Consider the following 16,237-nt stretch of genomic DNA (forward strand, 5'->3'; position numbering starts at 1 on the left):
AACGAGACCTTGGGGTACTTGTGGATTGTAAACTAAACATGAGCAGGCAGTGTGATGCAGCGGTAAAAAAGGCAAATGCCATTTTGGGCTGTATCAACAGAGGCATCACATCAAAATCACAAGATGTCATAGTCCCATTGTATACGGCACTGGTCAGACCACACCTGGAGTACTGTGTGCAGTTCTGGAGGCCTCACTTCAAGAAGGACATCGATAAAATTGAAAGGGTACAGAGGAGAGCGACGAAGATGATCTGGGGCCAAGGGACCAAGCCCTATGAAGATAGGTTGAGGGACTTGGGAATGTTCAGCCTGGAGAAAAGGAGGTTGAGAGGGGACATGATAGCCCTCTTTAAGTATTTGAAAGGTTGTCACTTGGAGGAGGGCAGGATGCTGTTTCTGCTGGCTGCAGAGGAAAGGACACGCAGTAATGGGTTTAAACTTCAAGTACAACGATATAGGCTAGATATCAGGAAAAAGTTTTTCTCAGTCAGAGTCGTTCAGCAGTGGAATAGGCTGCCTAAGGAGGTGGTGAGCGCCCCCTCACTGGAAGTCTTCAAGCAAAGGTTGGATACACACTTTTCTTGGATGCTTTAGGATGCTTAGGGCTAATCCTGCGTTGAGCAGGGGGTTGGACTAGATGGCCTGTATGGCCCCTTCCAACTCTATGATTCTATGATTCATGCATGGGGAAGCTTTGGGTCAGAGAGAAGTTCCCTACTCATTTTTTTCTGCTCTTAACCCATAATTCCTTGCAAGTCCCAACTTTTTATGGCATCTAACAGAAACGTGGGTGGTTCATGTCAGCCTCCAAAGTAGCAAGATCTTCCTACCTCCAGACAAAGCTGAGGTTTCTCCACACTCATGGAGAGGGGACTCTCCTGATATGCAGAGCTCCCTCCTCTTCCCAATCTCCCCCCTCCCCAGGCTCTGCCCCAAAATCTTGAGCAATTTCCCAACTCAGAGTTGGGAAGCCTCCTAACAACTCCTCTCCTAACAACTCCATGCAAACTCCCAACTTTTCCTGTTTGTATTCCACACACAACAATGTCAGGTTATAAATAGAACTGCACTGATTTAACTAAAGAAGTGAACCGTTCTGGAAGGGCACCTCCCTGTCACCCACACAGTGATAGAATCACTGAATTGGAAGGGACCTCCAGGGTCATCTAGTGGTACATGACATTTGGCTGCTTCCCAGGAATTTCACCTCTTTAATACAACAGCCCTTTCACCATGGCTCAGAGTGCTGTCTGAATTTTAAGAGCTGGGGCCGAATGCTGATAAAATGCACCAGGTGCGGAAACACCAAATTCCCTTCCTGGTTATATTCCATCCATCCAGTCAGAAGTGACTGATCCATAAAGAAACTTGATATTCTATGAATAGCATCAAATGGCACTTGAATGACATTTCATCAGTCTCCTGATCTATTTCCCTTGCCATGTACAGCAGTTTTTCATTCAGTGACAAAAAACCTTAATTTAATTACTAAGACGGTGGCTATTTGATCATTTTTTTTCCTCCCTACCACAGATACTACGTATTTTAGCCAAGTTTGCAAAACAAAGATACACAGAGGGAGGGATAGAGGACATCTTGGCATTGAATGTATAGATAATAATATCACAGCCATCACATGTAAAGACACGTGTTCGTGATTTAGGCTACCCACCACCCCAAAAAATGTCTAATTGCCCTTGAGGTAATTACTCCTAGAATCCCATTAGATTTGAATCCAATAGCAGCTTTGAGACCAACAAGTTTTTCTAGCTTTGACTCTCAAAAGCACTTACCCAGAAAATCTTGTTGGTTCTAAAGTGCTACCGGACTCAAACCTAGCTGTCCCAGAATTTAATTGTCCGACAAGGTCCTGCCCTCCTGGATTATCGTGGATCACCTTTGGCCTTACTGTTGTATGTATATGTAGACTCTCGGGAACCCCCCACCCAAGCCACCGAGTGGCAATGCCGCTGGGTCTGTGCTACTCTCTATTATAAGGTGACTTGAAATCTAGGGGGCAAAAAGAATTTCCAGGGCATAGGGGAATGCCTATTGCCTGCAGCAGAATTCTGTCTTTGTTGGTGTGTCAAGAGGCTGAAAAGCACTCACATTTATTGCCCATTGCTCTGCTTTGCCTCTTTTCATTTTATGAGCTCTAGGCAGGGCCAGGTGTCCCCAAAACTCAAACCCTGGGTAGGAGTGCATTCTAAAATCTTCTCTTATGTATGCAACTAGTGCACAGATAATGGAAGCTGTTCTTGAACTTCTTCACACACCGCTCTCCATAATTTTGGATGTAGGGAGGCCCACACACTCAGAAAGAAAATTTTGTCAAGTCATTTCTAGAGATTTGAAGGCCTGGCAAAAAGGGGGGCTTGACAAAACAGTAAGCATTGCATATATTTCAATCCCCCCCCCCCCCAGAATACGCAGGTAAGGGAGTACTATGTTTCTTGCAGCTCCAAGATTTCCTGAAATGTTACACCTGTAGTCATCTCCAGAAGTTTGGCAGCAACAAGCTAGAAATATTGGCAGATTCTTCCCTGGCATAGGAAACACTATGAGGCAAATGAATTGATTAATCAATCTTTATTTAAATGGTCACAGACCAGAGCATTTAAATTTAAAAACATAAAGATAAACCAGGATAAGGGTAAAAACAGGAGGGGGAAGACACTACAACGTGTACAGACTTGAAATAAAATAGGATGAATCCCAATCTAAAAGATTTACAAAGGTATGGATTGCAAAATCTTTTTCACTGAAAAAAAGAAATCATCCAAGAAAAGGATATCATAATGAAAGTAGAGTTTTTTTGATGCAAGAAAATCTGGCGGCAGCATGCTACTACCTTCAGGATTCTGACCTTCTAACCCAGGATTAATCAACCTGTGGTCCTCCAGCAAACGCTGGCAGGGGCTCATGGGAATTGTAGTCCATGGATATCTGGAGGACCACAGGTTGACTACACCTGTTCTAACCCATTTGCAAAATGCTGTTAATTAATTTACAATTCTCTTCAGCAGAGCATTCAGAGTCCTCATCTCATCTGGCTCAGGATATCAATGCTATCTTTCTACAAGGCTCAAGTCCTACAAGGCGTTATAGCCATGACAAACTCTTGTGATGGATCAAAAAGCAGCAGTTTGAATAATGACATCGACCTTCCCATATGCTTTGGAATGTTAATGATAGGACATTTTAGATGTCAAAGTTTGTACACTTTCCATTAAGCTGAAAGTGACTGGATGGTGTTTAACACGCACAGCTTGGTTTGTGAGTCTATGGCAGCTTTTCTCATCTTTTGTATTGAGATACTCCTGAAACATTCTTCAAGCTTCAAGAAACCCTAGAAGTGGTGTGATCGTGTAGAATATGGTTGGGAAGCATAGCTGTATATATGCCCACCTGGGGTCCCTCCCTTCCTCCCCACCCCCTCCAGAGCCATCACTGGGGGTTCAACATGATTATATATGATCATATCACCGGATAAATGTTTAAAAGATTTTTAAAATACATTTAAAATCAATTAACTCCCATCCATTTGGGAAATCCTTCTAGGACAGTCAAGAAACTCTAATTGAGAAAGCCTGGTCTATGAACTCAACACAGATATGGAGACAACTTCAGAGTAATTTTGGTAACATATCTCAGTACTCCTAGCCAGGCCTTGGGGAGAGCTGCTAAATCTATATTGGAAAATTCCTGCAGATTTTGTGTGGAGGGATTTCAGGAGGGTATAATTCTATAGAGTCAAAGCATCCATTTTCTTCAGGGGAACTAACCTGTATAATTCAGGAGTAATTCCAGGGTATTCCCAGTTCCCACCTGGGAGACAGCAACACTGTTTCCTATTTGCCCATCTGCATGGCCTTCCACGACTACACAGAAGGGCAAAGATTGTTCTTGCTAACCTCCTCCAATTCTCACCCCCATGAGATTTCTTATTTGCTTTAATGGACTCATCACAAAAAATGTTTTGTTTTGTTTTTTTAATTTCCAAGATGCACACAGCTCCATCCGTTTACCTCACTAATGTCAACTGCTCCTGCTTAAGCTCCTTCTGATCTTAACTCAGAATTTAAGTACAAAAACAGAGTCTTACTGGAACAGACCAATAATCCACCTAATCCAGCATCTTGACTCACACAGGGGCCAACCAGTTTCCCTGGAGGGCCAACAACAGGGCATAGAGGCCGAGGCCTTCCTAAGAACACAAGAAGAGCCCTGCTGGATCAGACCAGAGGTCCATCAAGTCCAGTATCCCACCTCACACAGTGGCCAAATTGTTTCTCTGCATGACCAACAACAGGGCACAGAGACCGAGGCTTTCCCTGTATGTTCCCTCCTGTCTCTGGGATTCAGAGGATTAGTGCCTCTGGGGGCCATTTCGCACGGCTTCAAAATAGCACAATGGTTGCTAATTGAAAACACTACTAATTTGCCTTAATGCACGACGTCGTAGACAATCTGCAACACTCCTGAAACCAATCAGCAAAAAGCGCTTTGTTGTAGCGCTTTCAGGGGAATCCAGAAAAGTGGATTCACCCTCCGGATAGCGATACCCTCCTGCAACCAATCTGCAACACTAGCGCTAAAGACCTGTGCGTTACCATTGTTGCGGGTTCTTCAAAGTCCCTCCTCCTGAGCCTGTCCTCCAAACTTCCGGCGAAGCGATCGCCATTTTTTTTTCTCCGAGCGAGCGGGGATAAACGCACCAGCGAGCCTCTTTCTGTTTAGAGGCTTCCCTGGCTTCAGTCCTTCACCTTTAGTCACTAAGCACAAACCACAGAAAAGCCCGTTTGCTGAAATAAAGTCCCTTTATTTTTTACACATTAATTCAGCCGAAAATCGGGCCCGTGAGAGGGGGGGGGGATTTTTTTTTTATCACTCGAGGCAGCGTGCCAACGATCATACAATCAAACGACAGCTCACATTAGGCAGCTGGATGGGTCTCTCCGTTGCAACGAATCTACCTAGATTCGTTGCTATGGGTCTGTTTTTTTTTTTTTTTAAACCTTTCTTAAAGGGAAAGGGGCTGTTTGGGAGCATGCTAACGGCTGCCCATTGGCTGCTTGACGGCCAGGGGCGGGACGAGCTTGGCAATAGCGCTTCCTTTCTAGCGATTTCTGCCGAGACCGGAAGCCTGTGGGAAACGCTAAAAAACGCAACTGATTCCACTACAAAGGCAGGTATGCATAACGACGAATTCCACTATTTTAAATGGCGATTTTTCATTCCGCAAACAATTTGCAACAAAGATCCCCGTGCGAAAAGGCCCTAGATGTGGAGGTTCCCCTCGGTCACCTTGTCTATTAGTCACTGATAGACCTATCCTCCATGAATCTATCGAATCCCTTTGAGAGCTGTTTATTCCTGTGGCCATCAAATCCTCTGGCCATGAACTCTACAATTTAATCACTCTCTGTTGTCACTTGTTCAGTATTTCCTATTATTACTTAGAAGGTTAAAGCTTCCACATAAGAGAAAAGATGCTGGCTTTTTTGTCATTTCAGTTACATCAAAGAACATTTCTCTTATCAACTAAGCTGGAACTACACTGCCAAAATGTCCCCTGGGCTTGTAAGAAATTCACCTATGGTCGATTCTTGTCCTTGAGCCAAAGTCTTTCATTTTGGAATACTCCCATATGATGTGGTAATCAGTGCCATTTACTGAAAGAAAACCCCAAATATGCAAAACAGACACCCCATGAAATGACCGAGCTACAAGTCCATTCAACAATATGTAAGAGCTCAGAATACGAAGACTTTTGTCCTCAGGTCGGAATAGAACTGAGTCCTTGTTAATGACTAACACTTCTCCCCCCCCCCCCATGCTTTATAGCCATGATAAGGTTTTGGTAATCACCTTTAAGGCCATACGCAGTCTGGGCCCAGTGTATCTGAGAGACTGCCTCCCTGCCTATACCCCCAGAAGAGCTCTACACTCTGCCACTTCCAACAGGCTGTGGATCCCTGGCCCTAAAGAGGCACGGCAGACCTCAACAAGGGCCAGGGGCTTTTCAGTCCTGGCCCCCACCTAGTGGAATGAACTTCCCGAAGAGATCAGGGCCCTGCCAGAACTTCCACAATTCCACAAGCCCTGAAAAGGGAGCTCTTCCACCAGGCATTTGCTTGAAGCTGACTGACCCCATAACATCTACAGGTTCTCCCCCCCCCCCAAACTAAGAGCTCGAACCTACCAAGGGAGTGTCAAAGCTGTTGTTGTTGAAATACTGTTCTAGTTGTTCTAGCTGATATGCTATTGTTATTGTTATATTGATATTGATACTGTTATATGTAAATGTTCCAAAATGTTTTATGTAAACCACCCAGTGGTAGGGAAGGGCGATATAAAAATCTAAATAAATAAATATATAAAATAGAATAAATAAATGATGCACAGCTATCATCTCAGATTTCTACAAATTGACAATCGTCAGAAGAACCCTAGAGGAAGAGGAATTCCAGCACAAACCTGCCAAAGAAAGGAAACGGAAGCTCTCGCTTACCGATATGATAAAGTCCTATCCAGTCTGTGGGATCCACTTCTTCTTTAATATCCCAGAAAATGATGAGGTTCTGCGGCTGCCCTAGAGTGTATTCATACATGCTCGCGGTCAAGCTAGAACGGCTGTCGGAAGTTACAAGGTCCGTGTCACTGTTGGCACGCTGCAAGGTCATATTCTCCGGCATGGTGCCCTGAGATGCCAAGCTCTGCAGGTTCTCTGGGCTCAGAGTGTATCGTAGCTGGGGGTTGCGCCGTCGCACGAAAAGGAGATGATCCCTGGCTGAACTGGACATCTTGGTCTCCACGCAGAAGAGGAGTCACTCAAGAGATCTGTAACAAACAGAGAGCAAGCATTAAACATGCGCCCACACACATCAAGTTCAGAAACTTGGTTAAGAGAGCCAAAACATTTCTCACAAAGGAACTCGGAGGATTTCATCTTAAGAAAAAACGAGGGGAAAAGGGGGGGAAAGGCCCTTAAAATTGCAGATAACTCATGGTGGCCTCAAAGGGTTTTCAAGGCACCAGATGAACAAAAGTGGTTGGCCGTTGCCTGTATCTGTGTAGTGACCTGGGACTTCCTTGGTTGTTTCCCATCCAAATATTAACAAGGAAAAGCCCCGCCTAACTTCCAAATTTAAGACGAGATCAGGCAAAGTCTACTGCTTGTTAATTTCATTGAGTGCCCATAACTTCTTGCATACTTCCTTTTTTGCCTTCTCTAATTCATGCATAATTTTGTCAACTTTTAGCATATTACCCCTCAGTCACCATTTCTTCAAGCTAAAGAACCGCAGCCTCTTCCACGTGTCTTCATAGGGAAGGTGTTCCGTTCCCTTAATAATTTTAGTTTCCCTTTTCTACCCCTTTTCTAATGCTTCTGTGGGCCAATAAGAGCCTCCACTGGGCCACACCCCAATTAGTCCACAATCACCTTTTGGCATGTTTTCCTTAAGAATGACCCACCAGTGAGGAACGCACAACCAAATGTCAACATTGTGTTCCTACACAGGACAAAATAGTCCCTACAGAAGAGAATAAGCAGATCTTCCAAAAACAAAGAGAAAAAAATATGACTTTTCTATATGGGCTCATGAGCCACCAGGCCAGATTCTCCAACCCACTTAAAGGTCCACATGCACCGGCAGAAGTCAACTGTACTGGGGAAGAATCTTCCCTAGTGGGTTGTATGGGGGAAGCCGTATTCATCTGTCATAGCAGAATAAACAAATAATAAAACAAGAAGTAGCTTACAGTTTTTGGCATTTGTCTCTGGAGAACCTGTCTGTAATCTCTTAACTTGGTTCATAATCCAGACACAACTCTAATTGTTCTCCAACATTTATTATACCTGTACAGCAGGGGTATGGGGGAGGGAGGAATTGGCATTTTTCAGGCTCAGGTATACCAAACAACAAAAAAATGTATTTTCCAATATTCCCAAAATTCAATACCAGTATGGTATTTGGATTTGATAAATATTCAGGAATAGCAAATCTTTATAGCTCTATTATACCCTGTGGGAACCATTATAGTCAATGGTCCCCATGGGGCAAGAGTGGCCAAACTGTGGCTCTTCAGATGCCCATGGACTACAATTCACATGAGCCTCAACCAGCAGCAGACAGGGGTCTTCCATTAGTTTCAACAGAGGTGAACAAATGTGTTTAATGGGACTGCCTCCTTGTTTAAACACCTTTTAATTTCAACTGGCAGTCTCAACAATCCCAAATATTTTTAGGCTTTTTCAGGCTTGGCCATTTCGAATAACTGAAATTCAGTCCCAATCTGTACCCAGCTGAAAGAACAGCTGGAAAGTACTAACATGGTATTGGAGGGGGGTATTTTTACAGCTCAGATTTAGCCAAATGCACACCCCTACTGTACAATGCTTTCGAATATTGGTATTGCTTTACATGGATCCGAGCATCCCTGTTCAATCCTAATCACAGCAATATTATTTCACCTAGAGTTGTGCTCACTAGGGAACTGTTTTCCTTATGAACTGACAGTCTGACAGTTCTGTGTTCCCATGGTAAAGTAAAGGTAAAGGTATCCCTTGTGCAAGCACCGAGTCATGTCTGACCCTTGGGGTGACGCCCTCTAGCGTTTTCATGGCAGACTCAATACAGGGTGGTTTGCCAGTGCCTTCCCCAGTCATTACCGTTTACCCCCCAGCAAGCTGGGTACTCATTTTACCGACCTCGGAAGGATGGAAGGCTGAGTCAACCTTGAGCCGGCTGCTGGGATTGAACTCCCAGCCTTATGGGCAAAGCTTTCAGACGGCACACACTTCCATTTGAGTCTTTATGAAATGCCAGACCATAGAAAGGTATGTGTGCTACTTAGCAATGAATATTCCTTACTACTAGAGAAGCAGGCTATCACAGGCTGGAAATGCAAGTCATATAAAATTCTATTAGCCTTTCCACTGATTTTCTTTCCTCCTTTTGCAATCACAGCTTTGAGAACTGCAATTTCAAGGGGAAATACGGCAATGGACAAGGAAGGGGAAGGAGCATTGACATTGTTCCTCTCCACCTGTTCTCAAACTGCTTTGAAATGCAGCTAGGAGATGGAAATTTGTGGGGTCCCCTTACCTTTTTCCATGCTGTAGTTTCCCTTGAAATTAGCGCCTCCACAACTGCTATCAGAACACTGAAAATCCTCAAGAATAATAGTCGTACAGCTGTACCCAACACATAGGTATGGCTATAGCATTTGCATGTCTATCAACAAAATATGTTCTTCCACATATGTCAGAATTTGGTTTAGGGACCAATGAACAGCCAGGAATGCTAAAGTCAGCCATCCTTAAGCTCCAAAACCCCTCCTCCCTGCTTGGAAAACAGATTGGATACTTCGAGCGAGAATCTAGGTCAAGCTTCACCTAGGAAATAGGCTTATACGTTCAGATATGAATACAGAACTCTAGTGTTTGGCAGACAAAGCAACAAATCTGTCAGCTTGGCCTCACAGAACATAATTCTGCTGGCTCCTGTCGTTCAACATATGAACCACTGTGGCATCCAAACTGGCATTTAGGATATGCTGCTATAGCAGTCAGTCAGTCACCAATGAACAAGGAGATACCATCTCTAGTAGGAATGTCATCTAGTTGGTATTTTATGAGTGGGGTGGGGGAGCCCTGTCAAGGTAACTAGCCCTTCAGTCTGAAAATCTGGCAAATATTTAGATTCTAATCTGCCCCAGGGTCATTTTGACTCACAGTGTTTCTCTGTAACACTAACTTTCACATCCAGATATTAAGCTGAAAAGAAATGCCAGCAGTCACCAGGTTTCTACCTGCACTGGTCCTGGAACATGTACGACCTTCACATTCTTTTGACCTCAGTTGTTTAAGCACGGCACAAATTCTAAGATTCTGCAAATGTATCCAGTTTCTGAGGGCTTGTGTGAGACAGTGTGTTGGACATGTCTAGGGCTGTGATGCTCTGTCTTCTTGGTGCTTGGGGAGAAACATGGGACGGCTTATAGACTTCTGACCCTGCTGGTGGACCTCTTGATGCACCTGGGTTTTGGCTACTGTTGGACCACTGGCCTGACCCACCATGGCTTCTCTTATAGTCTTACACTTTGGGTCCCCAATGGTGAGAAATGCAGAGTAAATAAATAATCCCAACACAGCCATGCATATAACCTTTCCAAATCAATGTGTCCAAAGGGAATCTGTACACATAAGCCAATGTATATTTTTAAGCAGCATTTTTTGGTTTATTTTTAAAAGAAGAGTTGGTTTTTATATGCCACTTTTCTCTACCAGGAGTCTCAAAGCAGCTTACAATCACCTTTCCTCTCCCCAGAACAGATACTCTGTGAGGTGGGTGAGGCTGAGAGAGCCCTGGTGTTAATGCTTGGTCAGAACAGCTTTATCATTGCTGTGGCGAGCCCAAGGACACCCAGTGGGAAATCAAACCTGGCTCACCAGATTAGAAGCTGTCACTCTTAACCACTATACCAAGCTGGCTCTCAACACTCTGGATATTTAACTTACATGGTAATTCTTTGTGTATTTGTTTTGAGCATATCCCAACCACTCCAAAACAAGTGAAATGTATAGAATATTCATTTGTTGCACTAAACCAGAAATCCTTCTCCAGAAGTTAACCGACATCCACTTTGCTGAGCAGGGGGGAAAATCACCCAGAATCCAAGTTCTATCAAGCTGTTAGGACCCAAAAGGACAGGTGTCCACAAAATAATCAAATTATACAATGTGAGGCCTAATGTATTGGAGAAGGAGAGTTACACATGAAAATGGACATCTCCTATCAGCTCCATTTTAAGCGATTATAGAGAATACATTGAAAAATTGGAAAAGAAATTGACAGCTATCTGCATTCTGTATTGCATTACATGTGTGTTCAGGATTAGACCTCTGAGGAAGACCCATTTTGGGGTAAAAACTCATTAGGTCTAGGATTGTATGAATACAGAACTCTAGTGTTTGGCAGACAAAGCAACAAATCTGTCAGCTATGTTATTTCAATAATCAGCCTACAGGCTTTGTGTTTCTAAGTTTTTAACTTTATAAGGTGTGCACAATAAATGTCATAATTTGATCATTTATATTTTGTGGACCCCTAATCTTTGGGGCTCTAACTACTTACTGGTTAGTTTTGTTGCCTTTTGTTTAGTAACACTATGTTTTCTTTTCTACTCATTCTAGTTACAAGAAGAACCACACAGTATCATTGAACAGAGGCATCCTTATGGTGGAACCGAGTCTTTTAATTTGACCACAAAAGGGAGTGACTTCAAAAAAGGGAATTTGCAGAGAGGACACTTATCCGCTAGTGCCGTTTAAAAAAGCAACTTGACTCAGCTCAGGACCTGGTATTTATGATGAAAGAAAAGAATCACTTGTGTGCATTAAGCTCTCTACTCAAGTGAGCAGTCGACAGGCTATTTGTGAATGAAGAGGTCACATGCTTTGGTGCTCAGATGACTTGAATTAACAAAGATAGAGAATTGCCATCTCTTGTTCAACTCTCCCATACAGCTTATGGCAGGCTTTCTTGAAAGCCCTGGGTTTCCCAAGTAGGCGGGAGTTAATTAATTTTTAAATATATTTTGTTAAGCATTTATTGGGTGATATGACCATATATGGTAATGTCAACTCCCCCTCCCCCCCATGACCGATGATGGTCCTGTAAGATGTGGGAAGGGGAGGAGACCCGGGTGAGTGTGTACATCTTCCTAATGACGCGACCCTTTAATACAGTTCCTCATGTGGTGGTGACCCCCAACCATAAAATTATGCAAGTGTTCTTTCACAGAAATTAAACTGAAACTGACCAATGGCATGAAGATCCATTGTTTGTGATTGTATATAAATTGGTTATGAATTGTATATAAATTGGCTCCTTTAGGAGGAGCGGCAACAGTGGCGGCACCCCCCCCACACCAAGCTGCTCGCCCTGCCACGACCCCTATGAAAGGGTTGTTCGACCCCCAAAGGGGTCCCAACCCCCAGGTTGAGAGCCACTGCCCTAGAGGTCTCGGAAAGCCGTGCTTCCAGTATTAGTCCACTGATCAGTAATACATACAATAAAGAACATTAACAGATGGACCCATTAATGAAATATCCATAATAAACCAATATCGAGACTAACTTCAAGAACAACCTCTAGAGAAGTGTAGGTTGTTATACCCCACTTTTCTCTAAGGAGTCTCAAATCTCTTAACAATTGCCTTCCCTTCCTCTCCTCACAACAGGCACCTTGTGAAACAGGTGGGGCTAAAAGAGTTCAGGCAGAACTGTGACTGGCCCAAGGTCACCCAGCAGACGTGGAGGTATGGAGAAGGAGAAGAGAATCAAACTTTGTTCTCCAGAATTCACCAAACTGGCTCTCTACACATTTGTCTGATTTATTTTTGTTTTATAGAAGATTATTATGCTTGTGCAGCAGGGGAAAGAATGTAGCGATAGACCTGATAAATGTTCCCTCATACTTAACCGAGAAGCAGTTTCCCCTTGTATTTAACAAAGAGTCGCATTTTGAGGATACATGACTTTAGTACTAGAACAAGATTTAAAGATCCCTGGACAAGAAGTTTTTCTGCTGTTCATAAAGTTGTTTTAAGCCATTCTTCATTCTATCAGGCATAAGCAAATAGTAATCGCTGAACCTTTGATAACATTTTGAGATACCAGCAACATACTGCAAATTTGGTAACCATAGTATATCCTTGGCCAGGCTGATTTGAACTTAAAGTGGACAATAATGGGTTGATATATTCACCCAATCTAGAAACTGTTAGTGTTATTAGTTTAACTTAGTCCATTAATAACTATTAATTAAATTGACATTGCTTATTCTGACTATTGTTGTTTCTTTCCTTTTTAACTCTTCTTTTAAACCTAAAGTTGGTTTGAAAGTATTATGCACATATATATTTCATTGTAACAAATTATTCACTCCAATCCAGATCTCTGGAATACATTCCAGGTTGGCCTCTGCATCCAGCCCTGGATCCTGGATCAGGGACTAGGTTGTGTGTGACGCCGTCCGAAGCAGCTATTCCAGGCCAAAGCAGCCAGCGCCATGGCACAAGGGGGAGGGGAGGGGAGGTGCAAGCGCGTCAGTCAGCGCACACACGTAGGCGCAGAGCTCTGAGCTTGCGTGCAGGCGCCAGATTGTGCACCGACACCTCCCCTCCCCTCCCTCTCCATGCTGCGGGGCTGGCTGCTTCGGCCTGGATGCCGCCGCACACAACCCTATCAGGGACCCATTGTCTTGAATGCCTGGAATTCAGCATGTATTAATTAGCAAGATTGCCAGGGTTCCTTTGGTCGGGAGAAGGACCAGAAGAATGAAAAGAAGGTTTTTATACTCTGCTTTTCTCTAATACCCACAACAGGCACCCTGTGAAGCAGGTGAGACCAAAAGAGTCCTGAGAAAACTAATTGCCCAAGACCAGTCTGAATATTTTCCCCTAGTGAGCACTGAGCTCTGCAAACACCAATCTGTTGGTTGTCCTTAGCCCCAAAAATGTTCACCTGGTCTCCTACCTGGTGGAATGAGTTGCCAACCAAGATCTGGGCCCTGATAGAGGTGCCAAAATTCTGCAGGGCCTGTAAACAGAACCCTTCCGCCAGAGCTGTTTGAAGCTACACAGGTCTCTTCTTCCTTGGTTCCTCCTATTTATTTTATTTATACTAAATCTTTAGTCTGGGTAACCGGCCAAGTTGGAGAGGGGATTGATATTTAATCTGTGTTTTATTACCGTATTTTATTGTGTATGTACTTTTACTATTATGAGCCTCTTGTGGCGCAGAGTGGTAAGGCAGCAGAAATGCTGTCTGAAGCTGTTTGCCAATGAGGCTGGGAGTTCAATCCCAGCAGCCGGCTCAAGGTTGACTCAGCCTTCCATCCTTCCGAGGTCGGTAAAATGAGTACCCAGCTTGCTGGGGGGTAAACGGTAATGACTGGGGAAGGCACTGGCAAACCACCCCATATTCAGTCTGCCATGAAAATGCTAGAGGGCGTCACCCCAAGGGTCAGACATGATTCAGTGCTTGCACAGGGGATACCTTTACCTTTACCTTACTTTTACTGTTATGAAGCACATTGAGCCCATTGTGGGGAGAGGCAGTATACAAATTAAATCCATCATAATAATAGGTCACCCAGCAGGTCACCTTGTGTGTCTCAATACAGCTTACAATTAATTGCCTATTCTTCCTCTCCCCACAACAGGCACTTTGTGAGTCAGGTGGGGCTGAGAAAGGTCTAAAGAGAACTGTGACTAGCCCAAGGTCACCCAGCTGGCTGCATGTGGAGGAGTGGGGAATCAGACTCGGTTCTCCAGATTAGTCTGCTGCTCTTAACCACTACACCATGCTGGCTTTCCTTGGTTGGCTGTAACCAGCTGCTTCCCTTTATCTGGCCTGCCCTCTGCCCACCTCAAGTTTCCTTCAGATGCCATCACATTACATTTGCCCTTATGAGAAAAATTACTCTTGACTCTCCATGTACATGCCTCCCGAACTGAAGTATAAGATGCTACTGAGACCAACCAGAAAGCAGATCATGAGACTGGATCGACAAACCATTTCTTCTTACCAGTACACAAGCTCAGTTCTAAGCAAGTTTACATGGAAGCAACGCCTCCTTGTTTCCATGTTTAAGTTTCTTCTGAGAAACTGTCGAGGCCCACAACTTCCAACTGAAGAGCAAAGCTGGTTTTTCATACCCTGCTTTTTACCGCCTGAAGGAGTCTCAAAATGGCTTACAAACACCTTTCCCTTCCTCTCCTCACAACAGACACCCTGTGAGGTAGATGAGGTCGAGAGAGCTCTGAGAGAACTGTGACTGGCTGCATGTGGAGGAGTGGAGGATCAAACATGGTTCTCCAGATTACAGCCTCAACTCAGGCACATCAGTGAAACCAGGAAAAGGGCATGTGTGATTCTTACTGAGAATAAATACCCTTCCCGAACTCAGAAAATCCAGGCAGATAGAATGCATGATATTGAGACTGTACAAGGATTCTTGCTTCCTAGTCCCTTTCAATGAGCTATTATTAAGCCAAGTGCACATTACAGTTGTCTTTATTTTAATTCAATCTGCAAGATAAACAATGTTTCTTTAAGGATCCATTTTGACATAATTCTATGGCTGGGACTGCTTGTTAGAATTCACTTCATAGAATCATAGAATCATAGAGTTGGAAGGGGCCATACAGGCCATCTAGTCCAACCCCCTGCTCAACGCAGGATCAGCCCTAAGCATCCTAAAGCATCCAAGAAAAGTGTGTATCCAACCTTTGCTTGAAGACTGCCAGTGAGGGGGAGCTCACCACCTCCTTAGGCAGCCTATTCCACTGCTGAACTACTCTGACTGTGAAAAATTTTTTCCTGATATCTAGCCTATATCATTGTACTTGTAGTTTAAACCCATTACTGCGTGTCCTTTCCTCTGCAGCCAACAGAAACAGCATCCTGCCCTCCTCCAAGTGACAACCTTTCAAATACTTAAAGAGGGCTATCATGTCCCCTCTCAACCTCCTTTTCTCCAGGCTGAACATTCCCAAGTCCCTCAACCTATCTTCATAGGGCTTGGTCCCTTGGTCACTTCCTTCACTTACTGCGCATGGCAACCTAAGTGCAGGGCCAAACAATCAGATAATGAGAACAAGGCGCAGCAATTAAATTTCACATGCCAAGGCAGCAAAATGGGTGGAATCAGGGGTACCTTTCTTAACAGAAAAACAAGTGCAGTTATTTGGTTCCAAACACATTACACAGTATTTGAGAATCTACTATACAAGACGACGGTTACCTGTAAACTGAAACTGTCCTCTTTAAAGTACATTTATTAGAAATGTATCCTAGGTTTCCCAGAAAAAGCTATTGATGAAGTTTACTGACTTTATTCTAAATTGTCTGGCAAGCCAAAAAGATTGAAAGGGTAGCTGTAATTTAATCTGTAATACTGAAATACGCAGCCAAAGAGATTCTTGACACTGGAAAATTATCACGGTATATTACAGATTGTGTTCAAGGGAAAGTGATGTGGCATAGCCCAACTTCAACAGATTCCAGAAGCAAGCAGGGTTGGTACTCAGAGGTCTCCTTGGAAGGTGGCTGAGGAAGGCAACGGCAAGCTACCCCTTCTTCTCATTTGCTTTGAAAGCTCCTTGCTGGAGGTTGCTACCAGTTGGCTTCAACTTGAGAGCACTTAGGTACATATTGG

General features: G+C 43.8%; 1 protein-coding gene across 1 annotated transcript in view; it reads right to left on the minus strand.

The window, feature by feature from the left end:
• The window catches only part of HECW2 (HECT, C2 and WW domain containing E3 ubiquitin protein ligase 2), a 249,813-nt gene that overhangs the window by 176,401 nt on the left and 57,175 nt on the right, over positions 1–16,237 (minus strand). The window contains 1 exon segment of the mRNA XM_077319283.1: positions 6,517–6,845. Within this exon segment, the coding sequence (XP_077175398.1) occupies positions 6,517–6,808 (292 nt within the window). The 5' untranslated portion in view covers positions 6,809–6,845.

This window comes from Paroedura picta, chromosome 2 (genome assembly GCF_049243985.1).
Source record: "Paroedura picta isolate Pp20150507F chromosome 2, Ppicta_v3.0, whole genome shotgun sequence".
Classification (NCBI taxonomy): domain Eukaryota; kingdom Metazoa; phylum Chordata; class Lepidosauria; order Squamata; family Gekkonidae; genus Paroedura; species Paroedura picta.